At 36.2% G+C, this 25,280-nt stretch overlaps 2 protein-coding genes across 2 annotated transcripts; both read left to right on the forward strand.

Moving 5' to 3' along the window:
- The first annotated feature begins 1 nt into the window (after position 1).
- Positions 2-2,872, forward strand: polr2h (RNA polymerase II, I and III subunit H). Its single transcript, XM_077583828.1, has 6 exons — positions 2-321; positions 675-761; positions 1,339-1,422; positions 1,585-1,678; positions 1,818-1,901; positions 2,370-2,872. Exons 2-6 carry the CDS (start codon positions 689-691, stop codon positions 2,485-2,487), a joined length of 453 nt encoding a protein of 150 aa, XP_077439954.1. The 5' UTR covers positions 2-321; positions 675-688; the 3' UTR covers positions 2,488-2,872.
- A 1,152-nt stretch (positions 2,873-4,024) lies between these two features.
- mfsd8l1 (major facilitator superfamily domain containing 8-like 1) lies at positions 4,025-12,764 on the forward strand. The gene is made up of 12 exons (XM_077583827.1): positions 4,025-4,447; positions 5,768-5,953; positions 6,035-6,097; positions 6,582-6,701; positions 7,098-7,177; positions 7,641-8,007; positions 8,774-8,847; positions 8,984-9,197; positions 9,498-9,620; positions 11,224-11,354; positions 11,523-11,608; positions 12,001-12,764. The coding sequence occupies exons 1-11, from the start codon at positions 4,372-4,374 to the stop codon at positions 11,598-11,600; spliced, it is 1,512 nt and encodes a 503-aa protein (XP_077439953.1). The 5' UTR covers positions 4,025-4,371; the 3' UTR covers positions 11,601-11,608; positions 12,001-12,764.
- Positions 12,765-25,280: the final 12,516 nt, after the last annotated feature.

Here is a 25,280-nt window from a genome sequence, read left to right on the forward strand (position 1 = left end):
GTTCAATCTGCCATAAGCACGATCTACCTAGATTTAAAAAAATATATAGAAATATGCGAAGATTTTATTATGTCGAATATGATACAACGTTTATTTTAACATAGTAGAGTATGAGGCTCACCGGAAGTAGATGAAGTGTCAAAGGTTGAGCACGTTATTTGGTTTCGCCGCCACACGGTGTTTTGAATGGATGACGGGTTAAGGAAGCAAGAAATCAAGTGCATAGAAACAATTACTCTCTTTGCAACTATACGCAAACGAATGCCGAAAAAGACTGACTGTGCATAGCGTAGAAGAAGCTAGTAGACCGGCGTCCAAGAGGTACGTTTGGGGAAATGGGCGCACAACACGCTGCTATCAGCTAGCATATAACATTCTGCACAATCAAAGTTTAAGGTCGATTTAAGATCGACTTTATTATAGCCGCACGGGATTTCTTGTAGTGCTACATTTAAAATTTTTGTCGACTTAATACGGCAATTTTTGTTATGAGTGAGTTGACACCCAACGTGTCACATTTTTCCATCTCCTTATGTAATTTCAATCAAATTACATGAAATAAGGAGATTATTTGATAATGTAAATGTGTCATTATAAAGTCAAAACATCCAACTTTGTATTATGATTGTAGCAAACTGTGTATTTGTGTCATATTCTTGTACTTCTGTGTTCAGAAACAGGGGGGGAAATGGCTGGAATTCTTTTTGAGGATATATTCGACGTAAAGGACATCGATCCAGATGGCAAGAAGTTTGACAGAGGTGTGTACTGTCTATGCAAATGCTCCTGAGAGAAAAACTAAATAAAACACTTTGGAGTAGCAAGATTGGACATTTATTTTGCTCCTTTAAATTGCAGGATCCATCCATACAAAATTGGTCAGTTTTGTCAAACGAGTGATTATTGCAAATTTTGTGAGGTGCTACCCCATCCAGTGCAGTACTGTATAAAGAAAAAATATATATCAAATACTTTAATTACCCCATCGCTATACATCCTTCACACAGCCACTACAAACAGAAATGTATTTCAATCCAACTCCAGACTACCGTGAGATGAGGATTTCATGACAGATGATGCTATACACTGGTCCTTGTGGGAAATGTGGTCTTCAATCAAGGGAAAACACTACCACTTTTGTCCATATAGTGCCGCCATAATCAACGAAAACTGAATGTTGCCAAGCCCTGCTTTAAACAATGCCTCCAGGTGGATTCAAGTGGAGTACAACTAGACACTTTGCAGCTGAAAGCCCCTTTACAGATATTTTTAGAGTCATACTTCATTTTTGCTTATAAGTGAATCTAAGTGACTTGTATTATTGACTATTTTCCACAGTGTCTCGTCTACATTGTGAAAGTGAATCTTTCAAGATGGACCTCATCTTGGATGTGAACATTCAAATCTATCCAGTAGATCTTGGTGAGGTCAATAAATTATTTGTATTTACCTAACAAATTCACAAATTATGTCACACTTATTCATTTAGTAGTAAATGTATTAAAACATAGGTACGGTCAATCTGTGAAGCTATATAACAAACACATGAAAGTGCAGATTAAAATCAGTGTTCTTCTCATCAAGGTGACAAGTTTAGACTGGTAATCGCCAGCACATTATACGAAGACGGAACGCCGGATGATGGGGAGTACAACCCACAAGATGACAGACCGTCTCGGTATGTTTCTTTCTGCTAATGCTCATTGACACATTTTTGTTGAAATTGTATCTTTTCATTCATTAATATATTCCTGGAGAAATTGTGCATTTATTTTATATACCTAAGCTTGATCTTAAATTTGATTGTAATTTTTCAGATCCGACCAATTTGATTATGTGATGTATGGGAAGGTTTATAAGATTGAGGGTGATGAGACTTCAACGGAAGCTGCAACACGCCTGTGAGTGTTTTATTTTTCTTTTCTTCTTTCTTTCCTTAGTTCATCTTCCATATTAACCGATGTAGTCGACTTTTACATAAAATATTTTGTACATTACAATGAAAGCCCAAAAGGAGTAGGCTGAAGCAGAAGCTTATCAATGCCTAGTACTCACCATATACATGTAATGAAAATAAGAATAAAAATAAGTTTTCATCATTGCAGCAATACAGCTATCAGCTGCCGTACCACATATTTTTCATAGCACAATACACACCTATACACGGTACTTATACATACAGTATTGAATTGCTAAAACCTTTTTGATTAAGTGGTGAGTTGAGAACAATCGTATTTTAAGGCTCCATAGCACGTTTCAAACTGGAATGAAGTTATCACTAAATGTTTTTACTTTGGCAAGTTATCACCCTCTATTGTGTAACTATAAAATGTGAGTCACCTTTCTTAAACGGACCTCTCCTCTTTCAGCTCTGCCTACGTCTCATACGGTGGTCTGCTCATGCGGCTGCAGGGAGACGCCAACAACCTTCACGGATTTGAGGTGGACTCCAGGGTGTACCTCCTCATGAAGAAACTGGCCTTCTAAAACTCAACACTCTCCTTTTCATTTTTTTCTCATCTCAAATCTCCATGAAATCCATACTGAAGTGCAGTGATAAATTGAGGTTATATAGAAGTAGTGTTTTATTTTATGTTTACAAAAACAAAAAAAGGACACTTTCCATTTGAGATATAATAGAGAATAGACTACCAATTATTCTGTGATACTAAAGAACTGCAACAAACCCCATCTCCTTATAATCTGTAAATAGTTTTTTTTAATACTTGTATATACACAAATTGGCTCTCTGTTTTGATACATCGAAATCTATTTTGTAGTTTCAGAATTATGGAACAGTGATGATGTTGGCAGAAAACTGATCTGATCTTCGTCGATATCACATTAAAGACAAACAGTCTGTTTAAAGTAATATCACACAATTATGTTTTCATTGAGTTTTTTTAATTTATTTAAAATTATACATCCGTATAAATTTACACAGTGCAGGGTGGAAAAGTATGTGAACCCTTAAATTTGTCAGACCACCACCTAAATTAAAGATTTTATCATTCTCTAATAGTTAAGACACCAGTTTGTAGAATCTCTTTAAACAAAATTATATTTTGAATGCTAAAATATTATCCATAAAACAGTATCACATGAGCATTTAAAATGTTTTGGACTGGGTGTGCTAATGTGGGAAATAGAAATTTCTAACATTTTGTTCCCTAACCGACAGGAGGACAATTTAGTCCCTGGCATGCTGGAGCCTGTTAAACTGAGAATAGTGGACACTCAACAGTCAAAATTTAATTAAGGATAGAATTGAAAGGGGAAGAGTGTTGTGTGGAATTTCAGTACAATGCCACATTGGTAATGGATGTCACAGGATGGTGACATGAGGAGCACAGTACTGCAAAAGACTCAGATACGAGAGCACCGAAAAAGCTTGCCCAGAAGGGGGACTTTTTGCTATGGTCTAGTATTGAGCTCAAAATGTTCAGATATTCAATTTTAATAAGATGCAGTTTGGAATTGAAGTCTGATAAACTTAAAACTTAATTGAAAATTATCAAAAATATATCAGTTTCTCAGAATTAGTTTGAGCCTCATTGAAAATTCAACTATGTATATTTTTACTTTCAATTTCCTAAATACAAATACAGTTAGTAATACTTCATGTGAGAGTGTCACCCTTGTTTTTAGCTGAAGAGACCCAGATGTCACACCAAGTTCATAAATTTGTGAGTACGTAGATGTATATTTACAGTATATAAACGTTTTTGCTATAAGATTATTCAAACATAAAATACGTTATTTTACTATGTGGACTATGAGTCATGGTTCACTGATGTTGGGAAATACTTTCCCCACCAAGTTGGACTTGGCTTTGTCCATATGAACAGTCACGCTGGAATTCCACAAAGGACAGTCAGTAATAACAATAGTGTTGACGTTGTACAACTTGAAACTCACGTCAAACATACCAGCTGGGCAAATAACAATTTTCATGTTGAGAAACTACACCACAAATATTTCGTTGAAAAATACTTTATTTACAGGCTCACGTTAAACTATTGCTCTGAGGCGCATCCTAGTTTGCGATTGGTCGAGGTGTAATTAGATACCCGGAAGTGATGCTTGCGGGATGAAAATGCGCATGATTGGCCGGTGCTTGTACCGCATTTTTTTCCCCACGTAAATGTGCTGTCAATTCTACTAGTCTGGCTTTTGAATGCAACCAGGCACAAGCTTTACAACTAATAGCAGGAAGAAATGCTTTCCAACTGTTAGAGTACATTCCACGTGTCCCGTATACGCACTGGGATGTAATTGGAAGCAACGCCTATAGGATTATGGTTAATGCGTTTTTTTGTGGAGACGCTCAAATAATGAAGGTGAACATTAAAAGTGTATAGCAACGTCACCATGGATTATGGACGGAGAAAGAAGCTGACTTATTTTACAATTGGACTCATCTTTCTGTTGAGCGGCGTGGAATATGGTAAATATATATCTGAAAATGCTATGTGATGTTAGCTTGCATGTACAGTCTTTTATCTTGACGTAATTGTTGATACTTTGACTATAATCTCGAGCTGGAGTTGATTACGTTGAACCTATAGGTACACGTTGTGTGTAAACAATTGAGTTAGGTAGATTTTAACAGCCATGATAATATGATCACTTTTGATATACTTCCAGTTAGGTAGGCTACATCTTAACAGTCAAGATGATCACGTTGGTTAACGCTGTCAATTTAACAACGTTTGTACAAGTGTATTTATTAAAATGGCCGAGGACTATACGTTATGTATTCGTGGCTGTCTGTCGCGAACATTTTAGCGAAAGAAAGACAATACGTTTGACTTATTTATAGTCGCAAGTCAAACAATTGTACCTGTACTTCTGTCTGTTTATATTTCCTTAGCCAATCACTCCAGGTAAGTAAAGAGACTTGCCAAAGTCATATTCTATATAGCAAAAAAGAGTGCCTGCTTAAATAAGGAGTGATCCAGACATATACCCAACATGTTAACCTTTGCAGACACCAAATTGCAAAAGCTGAACAAATTGTGCCACTGAAGTAGGCTTAAACATTGAAACCCATCACTTTATTAGTGTCACATAAAGACATCCTTGTCATGGACTTGTCACAAGGACGTTCTCCATGTGACAACTATAGTGTCTAGAAATGCCTTCCTGGTCTGTTAAAGTTTAGTTCATTGTCTGCACACTCTGTTAGGAAATGTGAATTATAATGAGTCAGCACACTGCTTTGTCCTGGAATGCTAAGATTGGAGTTGTAGTCATGGTTCATTATAGAATTGCTTGGGTAGGCCTTGAAGCATAAACGGCATGTGGGATTTATTGGTACTCTATTAGTAAATCTTCATTGTGAAATGTTTTCTAATCACAATGTTGCCTAAGACAATGATTTATAGTTGTCCGAGAGCTGTGACAGTGACTTTTTCAGGCCTCTTGGTACATCCTTCTGGCTGGCTCGTGGGAAATCCAAGGTTACAGCAAAGTTTTCCCAGAATCCACTGGGATAGGTTCTTAATGGCTTGTTTTTACTCAATCAAAGTCAGAAAACGACAGCTTTAAATTCATGTCTTTGCTGTTCATACTGTATGTGGGGTTTTCTATAGGACTGTAACGAGAGACATGCATTTAGAACAGAATTTATGATTTTTGGTAATCCATTTTGATTACAATATTTAAATTGTATGCCCAAACTCCCTGACCGGACCGCTGTTGCTTTGAAATAGTAATTCTAGTGTATCTGTTGTTCTAACCAAATCCTTCTCATCTTTGTCCCCAGCTGTGATATTGCCCACTATATGGAAGTATTTGCAAACATTAGAGGCCCCATCATACTTCCTGGGTTTGACCCTATCAGCGTTCAGCCTGAGCGGCCTCCTGTCTGGACCACTATTTGGCCATTGGTCTGACAGAACACGAACAACCAAGAAAATTATCTTGTTTGCCAACATTTTTGAGATTGTGGGTGAGTGACTTGCTCATGCTTGCGAAATGCTAACTTTTTTTGTGTTTTGTATTCAACTGTTTCTTTCTTTACACTGTTCAGGTAACTTTATGTATTTTATGGGCTTTTCCAAGTGGGTCCTACTGTCGAGCAGGCTGGTGGCAGGTAATGTTGATGATGCATTTACCTGACATTATGTATTGAATGGAATAATTGGATAGCAATTTATTTTGCAATAACATGTTTTGCAAAATATTTTTTTTCCAATCAGTGCGTATTTGGTATTGTTTAATGATTAAACAAAACCAAATAAACATCAATTAAGTAAAATCACACAAGTAAACAATTCAAGTCTAAAGATACCAACTAATTACACCAATTTTACACCCAAAACCTACAAGGATTATTGACTTGTAAAGGAAGAAGCCTGTTTATTTTAAGAATAAGTGCCCCAAAATGCTAGAAGTAGTGGTTGTGAAAAATGCATTAATTAATTTCATGTTCATTTAGGGGGAAAAAACACTCAGATCAAACTCTTTTTTTAACCAACTAACTACCAGTTTATGTCATTGCCATAATGTCACATGATTTTGTTTTCAATTCAGTTCGAGCAATTGTCATGCAGTTATGCTGGACATGTTCTCTTCAGGCATTGGCACAGGCGCTGGCTCATCAATCTTTGGTTTCCTGACCAGAAGCACAGCCCCAGAAGATCGCTCCACTGTGTTTGCCGCTGTCATGGTCTGTCGACAAGTGGGCCTTCTGATTGGTGAGTGCTCTGATGATATAAAAAAAAAAAGAAAGAAAGAAGAAATTCATTATGCAAGGATGGGTCATTATTATATTTTTTATAGTAACTCTCACCATTATATGATATGCATTCATTGGCCTTCATCCATGATGGGCGGTAACTGTGCGTTAGAAGTGGGGTAAAAAAAAAAAAAACCTTTTATATTTAATACAGTGCAGTGATTCAGTCAGCTGGTTCCATTTCACTAGTGACCATGAAAAGAATAAACGTTAGAAATTGAATGGATGGATGTCTCTGTTATAATGCTATTTTTCAATTTATAATTTCCTCTGTTTAGGCAGAAAAATCAGCTACTGTATTGTGGTGACTTTACGCACGCCCGTTGACCACATTTTATATGTACGTTTGATGCAGGTCCAGCATTTAACATCTTCTTGAGACTGTGTGATTTCCATCTGGGTCCTTTTGTGGTCAATAAATTTACTGCACCAGGGGTAAGAAGTCAATTAATCTGTCTGAATAGAATACATGTTTTAATACAATAAGATGTTTGTCATGTGTGTTGTACAGTAGTTTGAGTTTGAGCCCACTCAGTCATACTTTGGAGGGTTTATAATATTTAAGTTAGGGAACTACCTAGTAATAGTTGATTTTAATTAATAATTGATTTTCACAAAACCAGCATTATTAGGCAGATCTTTTAAATATATCAGTGTCAGTCATTCCAGCTCCCTTTCGACCAGTTGGTGTACGATGAGCCTACATTTTGAATGCCTGACACAACACCCACTAACATTTTTGTCCATGTCAACAAAATCTTACTCTTCTTCTCGTCATGAGTTAATCATCAAAAAGCCATATTTAGTCTGTCAGTTTTACATTAGACACATTGATAAATATTACGTCTGGTAAACTCTAATTATGTGGAATCTTTTTATATTTTTGTGTTCTTTCTAGTTATTCATGTGTTTATTGTGGATTCTTCTTCAATTTGCTGTGGTCTTCATGTACTGGGATCTCCCACCTCTGGAGAGTGCAAAAGAGACTCTTAAAACCGAGTACAATGACATAGCGAATAAACAAAGGACTGGGGAAGAAGGGGAGGAAGTTGAGGATGAGGAGAATGAGGAGAATGAGGAGGTAAAGCCACTCATGCGATCTCAGGAGCTGGTAGACTCCTATGGCTCTGTGGCCGCCACGGACTCACACAGGAATCACACTGCTGCAATATCTGACGAAACCTTGAATCAAATTTCCCCATCTCCTGAGCCATCAGCGTCCCACGAGTCCTCCAATCCCTTCAAGAACTTCAGTCTCTCACGAGGTAGGTGGCTTGTATGGCACAGTGGATAAAGTCTGCACACTCCTGTTTAAAAGCCATATCTTTGTGATATAAAAAATATATATACTGTATATCAGACTGAGACAAATCACGTCAAAACCAAAACTAATATTGTGACCTAACCTGGACCAGTGATTTCTTGTCGTTGTTTTTACCCAGCCGGAACTGGGGCCTAAGACAACGTTTTGAACTGTTCAAAATAGCAGTTAAGTTGAGCACAATACCAGCCGGCTTTTGTTAGGAAAGCAAAATAAAAATAATAAAAATAAAGGGGGTAGGGGGGGGGGGGGTCAAAAAGCCTACGAGAACATCTGAAATGCATTTGTGTTAATCAGAAGCACATTAAATGGTGTCAGGTGTGTGCTGCCTACCAAGTTCTGAACATGGCCACATCCACAGTTACAAGAGAGTGTAACCACATTATTTTAGTACACTAGTTTATTTTACTTTGCCTCTCAGAAAGATGAAAAAAGCAATAATTGCAAAGTGATAGTCTTCTTTAGTCTTGATAGAAAAAGTCATTTCAATGAAATATCCTGGACTTATTTTTGTATTACAGAAAAAAAGTCATTTGGCTTTTTATATCTACTGTACTTCTACATAAATATAATAAGCCATATAAATATCCTTGATGGACTTTATTGTATTGTCTTGTCTACCACTCTGACATTTTAAATGACTTCACACATCTACACATGTACTTCCATGGATTCTTTGACCATCATTTTTTGCAACTGTAACTCTGCAGAGTTCCTGAGAGAAGAGGTGGTTGTGCTGCTGGCTGCTCAATTCATCACCCTCTTTAATCAAACAGCACTGGAGGTACAATACATATATTTTTTTATGGGGGGTATTTATATAAAGAGATGCAGTGACTTTTAATCTGCTGTATTGATCCCAAATCCAAAAATGACACTGTTTAATATGCATTAATAACAATAATCCACTTGTTCTCCAGACTATGGTGACACCACTGACCCAAAAGTACTTCAACTATGGGGAGTTGGAGAACAGCCTCATGTACTGTCTCTGTGGCGTGGAAGTGATTGCTGGCTTCTTATTCGTGCGCTGGCTGAGTCGGCGTGTTGCTGAGCGAGTGATTCTGGCTGTTGGCCTTTGCATTTGCAACATTTCCTGTGTCTGGTGCCTCATCTTCCTGGCTAACCCGCTAGGTCAGTCTGCATTATGGCATGCGTCATATGATTCTCAAACACGGACCTCAAATATCTTCCCAATAACTGCTTAGGATTCTTTGACTCTTTTGCTTGTGCTAATAGACAAACACAATTTGTCTGAATTTTAATGAAGTAAAGTTAGTTTATGTAAATGCTAATCCCAACTTGTTCCATAATTTTCTTAAAAAGGCCAACAAAGTTTGTTTCAAATGCCAAAGGAAAAGTTTACCTTAGCTAACCTGCAATAACAACACACCTCCTAACAACGAACCTGTTATGGATTGTGTCTTTGTGTAGGTGAGTTCCCGTGGCAGCTGGCCGAGTTTGTCATAGGCGTGTTTCTGCAGGTTCTAGGTCTGCCATTTGTTGCTGTGGCCCAGGTTTCCCTCTTCTCCAAAGTTACCTCTGAAAAAACACAAGGTATGAAACTGCAGCCTGAAACACGAAAGTCGGCTAAAAACACACACTATCCAATGATGCACATTGTCTGCTAATCACTTATTTCCATTTTGACTCCAGTTTTACATTTGGGCTGCTGGGAAATACAAATAGAGAAGTTAAAGAGGGTACTTTTGGATCTCAAAATCAAAAATTTTGACCACATATTTTTGCAAATTACGTGGAAATGCAACATGCGGACCTTTTTGCCAGTGCAGCTCACATATATCTGCTTCCTCGACTATCTGCATTCCACAGAAATTTCTCTCCCTGCACATGTGAGAGGCAAAACAACATGTACTGTAGCTTTCACTGCTGATGGCTGTTACCCACTGCATGAGCAACCAATCAGTTGGTGCTTTGGGCAGGCCAGTGCTGGAGAGGCGAAAATCACCCATTTTTTAATTGATTGTTTATCGGCCGTCAATTTTAACTCTATAAAGCCTGAACCATGAAATATATAAGAGAAGATTCTGATTCTTTGTAAATTAAGTATTTATTGGTCCTTTTGAACAAACAAACTTGAAAATCAACTTCCACGTGGCTTTTGATATGTGTCATATTTGATACATCCAGTCACATTGCTTTAAATCCGTACATTTATAACTGTCAAAAATATAATAATTAACAGACATATCAAACATATTAATATTTCCCAAAATCTGAAAGAACATTTCCCACTAATACGTATAGGTGTCTCTCCTTTCTCAATTGGGGCGGTCTTGCAAGGTCGCTGGAAAAGCCATCAACTGGGTGATACTGCCCTCTAATGGATTATCCATGCAATGCATATATCAGATCATATATGTTAGGGTTTTAATGGGGGCGAAAAATATTATACTAATGAAATAGAGGGCTTAAAATGTCTTGTATTTAATATGTTTAGCTTTGTAGGGTTTAAAAACAAAAGTCAGATGGCAATATTTGCAAAATTGCCAAATATTTGCCCCGATAATTGGCCTGTCTGAGAATCCATCCAGCACTAGAACAGGACTTTTTTTTACCCCCTCAACTGTCCCAGCAAGCCTAATTTTACGGAGGAGGATTGTGGCGGCCGTGGCTCAAGGTGTAGAGACGGTCGTTCAGTTACCAAAAGGTTGGCTGTTCGAGCCCCGCTCTCCCCAAGTCATGTGTTGTCGTGTCCTTGGGCAAGGCACTTCACACACATTGCCTCCAGTGGTGGTCGGAGGGGCCGTAGGCGCGCACTGGCAGCCACTCTCCAGCTGTGGCTACTTAAGTAGTTTACCGCCACCACAGTGTGAATGCGTGAGTGCATGAATAATGCATCCATTCCATTGTAAAGCATTTTTGAGTGTCTAGAAAAGCGCTATATACATCCAATGCATTATTATTATTAGGGCCAGTGAAGATGGATTCTGACTTTATTTTCAGAATAAAGTTGACTTTTTTCCATAAAATTTACCAGTATAATTTATAGATTTCTTCTTCTTTTTTTTTGCCATTTTAACTGATTAGCATTCTTCATTATGTTGCCGTTCTGTTATAATGTGTTCATCCTTCCACCCCTAAAGCGCAAACTGTTATCCCTAATTAGTATATATAATAGGTGTTGCTGGCCTTGCAGGTTTCAGTCAGGGGGTGCGTCGGTCTGTCGGAGGTCTAGCAACCATTCTGGGCCCGCTGTGGGCTGGTGGCCTCACTGACAACATGCATCTCATGATGGGGGTGATGATGGCGCTGCTGGCACTCCTAACGGTAAACATCGTACAAGAAAAGTCAAGGAACAATACATTTTGGAATGTTGCTAAATTTTTAAAAGAGAAGTAATCATGGAGTTGTCATACTATTTTGAAGACATGTAAAGTGAAGGAGAACAACAGAGCTTGTTTCACTATGGGTATTTTATGTGTCATTTTTCTACAGATGATGCTGGCCTTCTCTTACAAGCGGCTGGTTGAACCTTCTCGAGAGGAAGAAGCAGAAAGTGGAGACCTCAGTTAATTTATCTGGTGAGGTTGATAGCAATGAGTTGTGAGTCAATAAACTGAATTTAATATCAGCAAAATGTAGACACATAGGCAAAACTGATAGTAAATTTAAAGATTTAAAGAAAATCCCCCAATAGACAATGACATATAACATGAAACCAAAGAGACCAGATTTTGCCCAAAATGCTTAGAACAAGCCAAAAAGCTTTTGGAAAAACTGCAACTTTTTTGCAAGTCACAGTATAGCTCAGGTTAAAGACGGGAGAAAAAAATAAACAAATATAGAATAAGACTGCAAAGATTAGAACACTGTGCCTAAAGTGAAATATGGAAAGAGGTTCGGATATACTGAATGTGAAGGGTACAAATAAAACACCTCCATTTGATGAAATGCTTGTTTCCCCTTCTACCAGAGCAAAGTGTGACGTCCTGTTCCTTGGCAGCTCCACTTTTCCCTGCCTCGTACCACCGGGCATCTTTGCACACATGTGAAGATGGAAAGACTGGTTTGGTGAATATGTACATTTCCCATGGAAATATGGAATCCAAGTAACGTGTGTCCAATTGTCATCTTAAGTATGCTTCAGCACTGACCAATATTTCCTTATTTAAGTTATTGGTTAAACAAATATTACTGCATTATCGAATTGTTCTGCAATAACAAGTTCCAGTTCTATGTACCTGCCTTATAAGCGATCGTTTAAACTCATCCTAATGCTGCTGCTGTTTTCAAAGCAGCACAACAATAAAATTCTGGCCATGGTGTAGTACTGATACTTACCACTAGTGGGCATACTTGGACTTTGAAAGTGGATGAAAATGTAATTTTTTGCTTCTTCCAAGCAAGTCTGTCAGGAATATATATTTATGGTCAAACGTTCCACTGATTGCAATTTTTGTGGCAAACAGTTTTATATTCAGTTAAATGTATATAAGTAAACATTTTAATATTTGATTCAACAAAACCCCAAAATACCACAAGCAGACAAATTGAATTGTTTTTAGCCCAAATATATTTTTCTTCTGAATAGTAGGCTAATTATGAATATTGATGAAAGTATTTAAGTGCTTTTGCTTTCTGTGTAGCTACCAATTTTGATATAACTAACTCTGTTTGTTTTGTTACTTTCTTTATTTAATTGAAACATATTGTAAATTATTAAACCATACATCTCAATTTAAAGTGTCTTTTTTTAGAAATTGCATTTCTCATTTCAATTATATCACTTGATTATTCATACGGAACGGGGAGAACAGATTGTTTTAATTTTATGGACAACAAATGGCTCCGACAATAATTTTGTCAGAAGTAAATTAATTCAAATGGCATATCAAGTGCATATTTCAAAAAAATAAATAAAAAAAATGTTGGTATTTCAGGCTTGGTTTATAATTTGTAAGTAAAAATTATATAAATGTGAAGTACTCATTACAATTACAGGAAACAAATCTCAATGAGGAAATCCTCATTTAATATTATGATTACAATGGAAATTATCTTTACATTTGAATACATTTTGCTGTATTTATCAAAATTAATATGTTTCCCGATTATGTACATTGAATGTAAATTACGTACACACATACAAACACACATACTTCTATTAATGAATAAAATCAAAATCATCAAAAATAATTTTGGTGATTTGGGTAAATGGTTAAAAAATAAATCACTGTTAACGTAGTACAGCTGTGGCATAACCTTTAATTATGTAGTGCTCTAATTAATAAATTTTACATATTATGCAAATAGTTTTGGTTTTTTTTGGGCAAGAAAAGACATCAATGTACTTATTTATGTACAGGAAGAAATTGAAAGTTTTTACTTTGAAATAAAACAAAACAAAAAACGTTTGTTATCATTGCAAAGTACAAATAAAAAATAGCCGGTTTCTAAGAATTGTAGAACTTTACAGTTGCTGAAGGTCCACTGGGTGTCATCACTGTGTCGGAACTGGAAACAGGCGAGAAGTTGAGGCCTTTCTTGCCCGTGACGTCACGCCGCTTCCCTAATGACATCGTTGCGAGGGGGTGTGGCTTCAATCATGAACTCCATTTGAACTTGCTTTATGTAGGGCGGTGTGGACTCTGAAAATGTCACAAGGCCAGATACAAAGATATTTTGAGCTTTTACCTCTTCTTGTCCCCCCACACTCCCCGCCGAAAGCGCCCCCCTCCCATCCCCATCTCCAACACACACACACAAACCCCAATCACACTTGGCCTGCAGCGGCAATCTGACCGAACAGCGACCCAGCATATCAGGGTCAGAGGTGTAGAACACGTCAAGTGTCATATCAACAGTAGTCGGGGTATGTTTGGTTCTGTGTTTCCAGCCAATCACGGGGATAGTTGGAGGCGTATAAGGGCAGGATCGACAACGATAACAGACGTGAACTTTTGGTGAACTGTGTTTTTCTCTTGAAAGGGCATTGAGGGCGTGTAGAGCTTAAGTATTTTATTGTTTTTGTGTGTGTGTATCTTCTGGGCTTCATTAATGATTTGGCTGGGATACATTCGGAGGATGTGTTGTGGCTGTGACATTCACATGTCCTAGCATCGCATCCTCATGGTTAAAACCATACTGCGACGTAGTTTCCCTCTATTTTCACTTTTTTTCCGCTGCACTGCCACATGCAACAAGAAGTTGATAGTTCAAAAAGGATACACTTTACACGACTTTCATGACACTACCCGGCAGTGGTGGGTAATAAATAAAGGTATACTCTAAAGCTCCAGCATGAAATGTCAGGCCTGTAAAATATTTAGTTGCGCTCGTGTCGCGCATTCTTTTTTTGCAAAGGTGTTCCATTACACAGTCAAATCAAAATGGTGGCACCAACAGAAACCTGCGAAAGTATGTGAGTGTCCTCACGATAGGCCGCCCTTGAATCCGTTTGAATGAATAAAACATGTGTCACACTGAAGAGGCGCGGTGTCTCAAAAACAAGACGCTTATGGGGCTTAAAAGAGGGGATCAGAGTAGCAGCAAAATTTAAGGGTGCACAGTGACAAAAGAGAAGGGAAAAAAAGGAAAATTTGGTACCAGGGTTGGAGATGTGTTGGAGGCTTCAGTCTTAATTTAAAATGTTAGCTTAAGTGCTTGGTTTGGTTTGGTTGCTATAAAAATAGAACTCAATTTATTTTTGTCACTCTTGGCTATTTGATGTGGGAGGTTTTTTTTTTTAACCTTTTGCCCACTCTCACTGTTGTTTTTTTTTTTCAAAAGTGAATGAATAATAGGCAAAAATACAGCCTACAGCTAGCACTGAGTCAAATGCAAACTGGTCAACTCCTCGTGCATTGAAAGTTGCAGTATGTTTTTGACAAACGTGTCAAACTTAAGTCATCATTTCTTACTTTTCATAATCCCTGTCTTCAATCTTAAAAAGCAGACTCACTTTGTATGTGAATTCAATGTCACTTTTACCTTTCACACATGTATTTACTCAAATATCTAACAGAGAGCAATACACCTTGATACTTAAAGGGATACTTGACTCATTGAGCCATTTTCAGCAGTAAAAAGTTAATATTTTGTCCAAAATGAATTTTATGAGTTCATTATTTTTCATGTACAATTAATACCTTTAGAAATGTAATTTTTCCACTTGCTGTCGACTGAAGATGACATCACCTGTGCTGAGGAAGTAGGTAACGACCAAACATGGCTCACCCGTTTTCTGTGTTTGGTCAGCAAACTGAGCCATGATTGGTCGTTATCTGCTTCCTCAGCATAGGTGATGTCGTCTTCATTTGACAGCAATTGAAAATTGTAATTTTTAAAGGTATTAATTGTACATGAAAAATAATGAAGTTATCAAATTCATTCTGGGCAAAATATTAACTTTTTCCTGCTGAAAATGGCTCAATGACTCAAGTATCCCTTTTAAAAGGGAAGTCAACCCCAACATTTTCTTCAATATGTTCAATGCAGCCCCCACTGGTCTGAAAATTGTATTCTGATTAATATTGAGTTTGTGAAATATGAATTAAGCAGCAAAAATCCACCTAATTTTTTTACCCATCTCAGGCGGCCATTTTGAAACTTGTCGTCTGAAAATTCACATCACAGTTGCTCAGGTGACCAATCACGACTCATCTTGTGGTCGTCCCATGACCAAACTTTGACCGCGATTGGTCGTTTCCTGAGCCCTGAGCAACTGTGATGTCATTTTCAGTCAACAGCAAGGGGCAAAAATGGCTGCCCCCTCAGATGGATAAAAATGGCTGGATTTTGCTGCTTCATTCGAGTAGCCCTGGATGCAGAGCCGCCACACAGGGTGGACTTAAACGTTTGACTCCACCCACGCAGATTTTACAAAACGGTTTGAACAATTTTTTTTTTAAACAATTTAATTTTACATTTAATGTTGCGCCGTCTTACGATGTAACTTTTATTTTATTTTTTTTAAACGCATTATGGAGCATGGAAAATTACAAACACTCAACCCTCAGTCTATATATAATAATAAATGGTTTGACGGAAGAGGTCGAAGTGCAGTACTACATGTTCCCAGCAGATCCCTGGACGGTTGAGGTTAGTATTTGGGTTTCGGTCAGCTTTTTATTTTCTTTGTTCAATTAAGTGTTCAAACAATACTGTAAGCGTGATGGCACACAAAGCCGCTAAGGCAATAGTTAAACAAAAAAGAAAGAAAGTAGATGTGGGCAGAGTCAAATGTTTAAGTTTAAGTCAAATGTTTAAGTTGGCGGCAAGCCTCGAACTGCACTCTGCATCCAGGGCGTACTCCATTCGTATTTCACAAAAGCAATACCGCGTTTAGACTAGTGGGGGCGCATCGAACATGTTGTAAAAACGTTTTTGGGGTGACTTCCCTTATTAAATGTCATTCATTTGTATGCAAAATCTGATCTTTTAATTCAGTTTATTTCTTTGAATCCAAATGTGTGCATTTATATGCTGACTCTTTGAGTTACTTTGTTGAGGAGTGTTTTATGTTTTCATTTTAGAAAGAATGATGCTAGAATACAATTTCTAACCTGACTTTCACCCATGTGAGCCTTGTCGTTTTGGTTACAGTGGGAGTGGCTGTCTTTTTAGTTTTGTTAATAATGTATTTTTGTTTATGCTCTTAGCTCTTTAGAAGCACAGGTTTGCCACATTATTTCAAAGGGCTGTGATCCATGAATATGTATGCATAACACTGTTTTGAAAAGAGGTTCAGAACAGGCTCATTACATCCAATAATGCAACATTTATATTTGTCTTAATTGTTGTATAGTTACAGTTATAACCAATTGGCCCTCTGGAAAACACTGCTGTTTTATTCAATTTGTTAACATTTTTCTTTGAACGTTTTAATATCACTGTACCATAATTTATTTTATTTTCTACCTAACAGTCTGAGTTCACTTGAAGGTAGTCTCTCAGTTTACCTCACTCACTCACTTCTGTATATGCAACGATGGGGATAAAAACTGTTTTTTCTACCAAACACAGTTTTCCAGAAGTCACTGGAATAATATCATGAATGTGGCTATGTTTTGAACTTTTCGCCAACTACTATATTTTCTCTGTCACTTGGCCCAATTAGTGTTGTGGGTGAGCTGCAGTCTATGCCAGCTAGCATTTGGCAAGCCAATCATAGGGCATATGAAGAACAAGAACCACAATATTTTCTTTATATTTAAGCAAAGTCAAAGTTAGATTATTTTGATTATTCCAGTCATAATCCTTTTTACATTTTGTGACATCATTCAACCATGTATTTTTTTCCAGTCCCACTGGTGTAATATAATCATGTGTTGGTTTTATTCTGCATGCTTGTTGATGACAATACAGTAACAATTGTTAGGAAAGCACTTTTCTATCATTTTTAAATTAATTATTGTGGAAGTTCTGCTGACTCTATGTATTGTTCTGTCATTCCGTTTTCAATTGGCAATCAAAAATCAAACACGGGAAAAAGGACTTGATCTTCATTTTGTTATTTGTTTCTTAACTCATTCACTGCCATTGACGGCTATAGACGTAAAAAAATTCATTTTAATTATTTCTATTAGTTTAACTTTTTTTTCTCACTTTTGTTAACAAGAGTATGAAAACCTAGAATTTTTTTTATTGTACATTTAGAACAGATACAAAATTTGTGATTAATCGTAAGTTAACTATTGAATTCATGCGATTAATTACAATTAAAAAATTTAATTGTCTGGCACCCCTAATTTTTATAAATCTTTTCTTCTTTTTTTATTAGGGGCATCAGGCGTTTAAAATTTTTAATCGGAATTAATCACATCACTTCACTAGTAAACTTGTGTTTAATCAAAATTTTTATATCTGTTCTAAATGAACAATAAAAAAAATTCTAGGTTTTCATACTCTTGTTAACAAAAGTAGAAAAGAAAAGTGAAACTAATAAATAGTTCAAATTTATTTTTGACGTCTATAGCTGTCAATGGCAATGAATTAGTTAATTGAACACACAAAAAACATAATACTAATTTTGGCACAAATCAAAAATACAAAATAAAAATTGGTTGATTTTAATATGTGATTGGTTGTGCTCATGTGACCCATGAAGTTTTGTAGCGAGCATTAGTAAAGATACATTGGTCAAACGAGACATATGGCGCCTACACACAAAGCCTGACTTTACAGTATCATGGAGCAATGGTTGAATAAAGAATGAAAACACAGGTGTTGTTTAGATTTGCCCCAAGTGTACTAGTCCACATGTGATGTTCCCTGTGCACATGACAAATTGAAAACAATGCGATCGGACAGGCAAGCAGAGATGAAAGCATCTTCCGTGTCAGTTGAAGTGCTTGAAGCTAACATTCAAATATGAAAAGTCAGGCATATTTTCATGTTATATCAAACACCAAATAAATTATCAGTCCCTTTCTCATTTTTAAATAATAATTCATAATTTAAAATAAAAGATTATACTTATTATTTGTTAACTGCTTTGGCACCCACATTAGTGTCACTTGCAGAGCTGGAGTGGAGCAATAAAAATGTAAAATTGTTGAATTTGGAAATAACAGCAGGACAACTTAGAGACAGTCTAGATGAATGTGGTTTTAAACATTTACAAAAAAACATATCTGTCATGTACAATTTACTCTGAGCATTGTTTGTCGTAGGTAGAAAGGGTTCAAATATTTTCTGTAAAAAAAATTCAGGGTCTCATAATATACAGCACAGTCTCAAACGAACAAAATACACGTGGTTAGCGCGAGAACGGTTGCCATCTTGTTTCGTCTCATCACCGTATTTCTAACCCGATGTTTGTCTGAGCCCCCGTGACACCATTTTAATTTCCAACTGACCGTAGCACCGTCAGCCAAAGCCAGGCAATCAGCCTGCCAAGATGCGCCTCCACTCTCAACCAGAGCACAGATTACTAACCCATCTGGATCACCAGAGCCGGGCCGCGTTAAGCCGATGGGAGCCCTGCTCAGCAAGGCACCGGCGCAGTTGTTAACCCCGATTAACGTGATGTGTCGTTCAATAGAGGGAACAGTGTGAAAATCAAGCCGGTGTCGTGACCCACTGCCCTGCCGCTGAACCGCACAGAAATTGGGCAAACTTGGGGAGGGATGATGAGAGTAGAAGCGTGAAAAAAAGAAAAGGGGGGTGGGGGTGGGGAGCAAATAGCAGTGAGAATAGAGGAATTGGTGCTTCCCCCCTCACCAGTAAAAGCACGAGAAAAAAAGATACATGAATCTAGTGGTAGCGCTATAAAAACAAAGTGTCAGCAGCAATATAGATTCCAGCAGTAAAGCATAAATTTCTGTGACTTTCAGTGCTGTGATGATGGTAGTCCTGCATGGCCGCCGGGTCCAGTCGTGGCCATTAAACAGTCTGTAACTATTATAGTGAGGTTATCATCACACAGCGAACATTGAAGACGTTTCCTGTATTGCATTCATTACTTTGAGGATCTCGTGAATTTAGGTTTCAATCAAACCTTGGCCATGAGGCACAATAGAATTTTATTTGACATTTACAGTCTCCGCTTGCAAAATGATATTGCTTAGTATGAAAAAGTAATACAATGCAACGTTATTATATTAATAGTTTTAACTGCTTATTAGGTCATACTTGAAATAACATTATTCATTTTGTAATTAATGTGCTGGGGATAATCTTCTGTTTTATGCTTCTTGCTAAATTGAAGGACGTGATGGTGGATCTCTTACATACTTGTAGTACTGCATACAAGTTCTGTAGTTTTACTGAGTCTGCACATCCAATTTTTTAGCCTTTAAAATAAATAAATAAATACGTGTTATTAAACTGCCTTTTTTAATTTAACTACTGTCTAACCATTTTAACTCATTCACTGCCATTGACGACTATAGACGTAAAAAATTCATTTGAATTATTTATTAGTTTCACATTTTTTCCCACTTTTGTTAAGAGTGTGAGAACATAGAATTTTTTTACTGTACATTTAGAACAGATATAAGTCATGTGATTAATTACAATTAAAAAATGTAATCGCCTGATGCCCTTAATAAAAAAGAAGAAGAAAAGATTGTTAAAAATTAAGGGTGTCGGACGATTAAATGTTTTAATTGTAATTAATTACTTGATTTCACTAGTTAACTCACGATTAATCACAAATTTTATATCTATTCTAAATGTACAATAAAAAAAAACTAATAGAAATAATTAAAATAAATTTTTGACGTCTATAGCCGTCAAAGGCAGTGAATGAGTTAATAACCAGGAAAATTACGGAAAACTACAAAGTGGCCTGTGACAAAAACTAGCTTTGTTTGTATACTGTGTGCAATGCGATTGACTGGCGACCAGTCAAGGGTGTGACATGCCTCTCAGCTAAATTGTATAGAAAATGGATGGGTGGAAGTCATTGCAAATTGCAATGATACATTCCTGTACACAGTAGGATGAGAATACGTAGGCTCCAGGTAACCTGATCCACAGAACACCTGTTCTTGAAGCCCAACTATGGCCAAATAAATGAAATACATACCGAAAAAGGACACCTGGTAGTTATTTTTAATCAAATCCTTAGATTGTTATTAATGGTCACCTGCTCACTTGAGATCAGAGCACCGCTCAACAGGAGAAGCCAAACTAAAGCTGCATCGGCCATACGCACTCTCCAAACAGTCTGCCTCTGTCTACTGCCGCCTAATTGGATTTAATGAGTGATTTAACAACACAGCGCTGCCCCATCAAATCAAACTGCTACTGTCCGGTGCGCTTACGTTTGGGTCACTGCTCTGTAATGCCTACATTTTTCAGAAGCCTCCTTTCTGCTGGACTCCCGCCCTCTTGCCTCATTCCCCTGTCTTCTCTTCTCACCCTCCATTGCACCCACATAGTTGTCAACATTCTCACAACACGGGTGGGCCCCGAGGAGGGCTGTTTTGAGCTCAGGGTGCGATCACACCTGTAGGTTAGAGGAGTGGAAACAAAGTTAAGAGATTATGACTTTTTAGCCTTTATGATAATTAAATTGGTGAATGGTACATTTTGATGCAGGAAAAAAGGCATCAGTTCTTCAAATAAATTGGTTTGTATAAAACGTGGAACACAATTTTTCTTGAATTAGGTCTGATTTAAAAAAAAAATTAAAAAAAATAGGTGTGGAATCCAAACATGATCTCACGTGTTCTTTATGTCAAGTTTTTGAACTATAGCTTCAAAGTTTTCTTTAAAATAAAAAAATAAAATAAAAATACGGTACTTGACAGATATGTGTTTGTTCTTTAAAATTGTAAATATCGATATGCAATGAGATATGAGGCATAACTGCAATGGTAACACTATTATGTTTTTACAAAGGATATGGCTTAACTATGCTAGCTTTCCGTTTACAGATATTGATAGAAGTGACCAATTGGGGGCTGCACACGCATCTCACCGCAATTGCCATGTAGCTGTAGATGAGTCCAATCGTATTATCAGCTCCTCTTACTACAGTCTTACTGCAGCCAATCAAGGAGAATTTTGCCTGGGAAAAAAATGACTGCAAGCCAATGTTAGTTTTAATCAGCATAAAGATCTAACTCAAAGTTGTTGTTTTTTTTCTTCAAATTGTCCCTCAGTGTAATTTGTTTACCAATCAACAGAACCACCTTTTTTATACTGTTAGAGTAAGGCACAAAAAGATATATATGAGATGATGTTTCATGATTATGAACTAATTGTGTAACGTTGCCGCTGTACTTTTTGTTTGTTATTGGATTGTTTCATACACATGATCTAGATTTGTTTTTATTTAATGTTGGTAATGTATGACTTTTGTATGTGTGACAGGAAAATTCGATTTAAAATCAGAACGTCATCATACACCGAGAATCGCCTGTACAGCAAACATTTTTTATTTTTGGTATTCACTGACAATTGTGTGTTAATTGACCAGATGAGTGATGCATAGATTTTTATTGATATCATCAATCGGTCGAAATAAAACGTTTCGTATTCTGTGATCTCCATATTCACAGAAGTGCGAATAAGACTTTCCTAACCTCATGACTTGTATTTTTGTTGCATTTTGATATCCACATAGTAAATAAAACCAGCTTATGAAATAGGCTCATCAGTGCGAAAGATATTCTGGATGCTCGCGAGCATGCACGCATTACAAAGAGAATGGAGTAACTCCCCACTCAATTCATAATGCTTACAATGCTTAATTATTAGGCCAAAGGAGAAAGGTTCTAGAGATGAGAAAGGGAGGGAGGGGGCTCTGCTGGGCTCATTAAGAGGTTCAACATGTTATTTTCTCACCATTTGTTGGGGGCTGTTATTGTAAGGTATTATTTTCTAAATCCATCATAATACCCCCAACCTGTTATGTAGCGAGAGCTTGAGGCAGTGGATTCAACTACATATACAATAATATGTAAATAATGTTTTGCAATATCATACTGATATTTGTTTGTAATTAATAAACATAATTGAAATAAAAGCTGATTTTTCTAGATTTGTGATGTCCTTTTCATTTTGTTAAGAATTCATGAAAAATACAAGAAATCAAATAAAACAAATTAAATCAGACTATTAAAACATCATTTTAGAATTATTGTGATTTATTCTGACAGAGCTTTAAATCGAAATTTTATAGCAACTACACGTCAAATATTACATTTCAATTCTGGCAAGGTAAAAAAAAAAAAAGTACATAGCTATTCAAGTTGAGTGTACTGTAGTTTTATTGTAAAATTCTCACAGATGACTTGCAGTTATGGCTTCCCTCAAAGTGCCATTATGACAGTGAAACCAAATTAATGTTTAATCGCCTCTACATTGTATTTTAACTACGGTAAAATATAGTGAATAACACACAGCAGTGTATTACTCCCCTCCCCCAAATCATGCTTAAAAAAGCTTATTCTTTTTTCTCTCTACTGTATTTGCTGGTATCCTTTATCATCAGAGTGAACAATATGAATAAATAACGATTCAAACATACCGATAAATGTCAACAATTGCATGGTCTTTTCACATATCTAAAGTATTTTTAAAATCATGTTTTTGAAAATCTTGTTCTTGTACTGTAATTGTTGTTGAAATTTTAGTAAACTATGTTTTATTTCTTTACTTGATTTTTAAACCTCTTTCATTATAGTATGTGAAGCATAATGAATTATGATGTGTATGAAATGTGCTATAGATCAGTATTATATATTTATTTATTTTACAACCCAACCCATAGGTACTGCCTATGCACTGGTAAATGCATAAAAAATTGATTTTTTTGTTTCATTTCTTATCTAGCCCCCTTTATAATACTCCCCCTCTATTTGTGATTTTTAAAAAAAAAGTTTATTATTGGATTAGTATTGGTTTACTAGTTTTAAAATCATGAGTCAAGAATAATAGTTTGTGGAATTATTGTTCAAGTTACTGTAAAAAGGTAATGAAAAAATGATTACGAAATCTCAACATTATTATTTATTACACATGACATTTTGAAATTTTAACACAGATTTTAGTAAGGATCATGGAAGTTGATTCACATACTGTTCTTTTTGAAATTATGTGACGGGCCGCATCTGGCCCCCGGGCCTTGAGTTGGACACCTGTGGTTTAGACAAATCAAATCACCATTCTTGCATTCACACATATGGACAATTTGGAGTCCTCAGCTAGCCTGACACATAATGACAACGGAGCAAATTTATAAATAGCTTGGCCATCTACTTCACTATTTTCTGCTCTATTTCCTTTGCGTACTCTACCCACTAAGCTAAAGCAGACTCAACCATGGCATGATTTTGTTTGGCTTTGGTAAAGGTTCATTATTGTCTGAAAATCAGCCATGGCTGTATAAATGAGAATCTTTGCACTATGATGCTGAAGCGTAAGAATGCTAATCAACTTGCGAAATGTCAAAAGAGTAATTGATCCGACCGGTTGTTCACACAGATACATAATCACACTAATTAACGTCGGCTCCTACTATAGAAAAATAGATTTAAATAATAATAAGAAAACTTACTGTAAAAAAATACTGTAAAATGCCATGAATAACACTTTTTTTTTTTTTTTTTTTAAATAAATGTATCCCAAATCGAGGCAGGTGATACTAAGAGGGGCTTAATAAGAAACAAACATTTATTTCTCACCATGCACAAGCACAGAGAATTAAAAAAACAGAAGCTTTTTAAGGGTGATTTTGGGTGGGTGTGAAATAGATAAGTGTCTGTTATTCACAGGATTTTACAGTAAAAAACTTTCAGTGGCAATTGGTGACCATAATAAAATCTGATTTGGGGATCGTTTAAGGTAAAGATTTCTTGTGCAAAGGCTGGAACGAATGTGCTTGTTTTCAAGGTTCATGATATTTTGTCATCTGTAATATAAATTTTGTGTAACTTAAAAAATATATTTTTTTCCTTTAAAAAAAAATTCTGACAAATGTATATTTTTATTGAAGACACTGCAATATTCGATCGAGAAAGCGTTGATTTAGGTCGCTATACACTTGATGATGAACCACTTTATTGAAAACAATAGTCTCATATTTTCAGCCAAAGATTTGCACTTTTTCCCACCCTTTTTATCTAAAAATATATTTATATATGTTCCCCCCCACACCTTTTTTAATATAACACTTTTTAGGTCAATGCTGTATTTATGGTAAAAAGTCTGCAAGCAAAAACCAAAACTATATATTTAGACACATTTTAAATTGCACATTGATAATAATTTACAAAGGATCCCACAAGTGTGATTCTGGTTTTCTATTCCCAAAGGAGTTATTTTAATTCCTTCACACTCTGAAGATCCCACTATTCACTTAAATATTTAATTTGACATTTGTTTTCTATTTCTTTCTCTCTTTTTTTTATTTTTTTTATTTAATTAAATTTTATTTTATCAATTGTTGTGGTGATAGCCTAAAACACCATTTTAGCCCTCTCCATTGTTATTGAGTTTTCAACTAAGGGTGTGATTTTTGACATGAGCACTTAACTGCTTTATCTGACATCTTCCCTAAATGTACACAAATGTTGCATAAACCATAAATGTATATAGTCCTACAATGGGTGTCTTTCTAACTGTAGTTATTAAAATTTAAATACTGAATTTTCTTTTGTATTGCACATTTTTGTTTGGAGGACCATTTGCAAAAGTCTTGGATAGATGATGATGCTTATTCACTTTAAAGAAAAATAACAGAATTTATCAAAGCTAAAGGTATTAATTAATCCAAATGATATATTATGCAACATATAT

The sequence above is a fragment of the Vanacampus margaritifer genome, chromosome 13 (genome assembly GCF_051991255.1).
Source record: "Vanacampus margaritifer isolate UIUO_Vmar chromosome 13, RoL_Vmar_1.0, whole genome shotgun sequence".
NCBI classification, from domain to species: Eukaryota; Metazoa; Chordata; class Actinopteri; order Syngnathiformes; family Syngnathidae; genus Vanacampus; species Vanacampus margaritifer.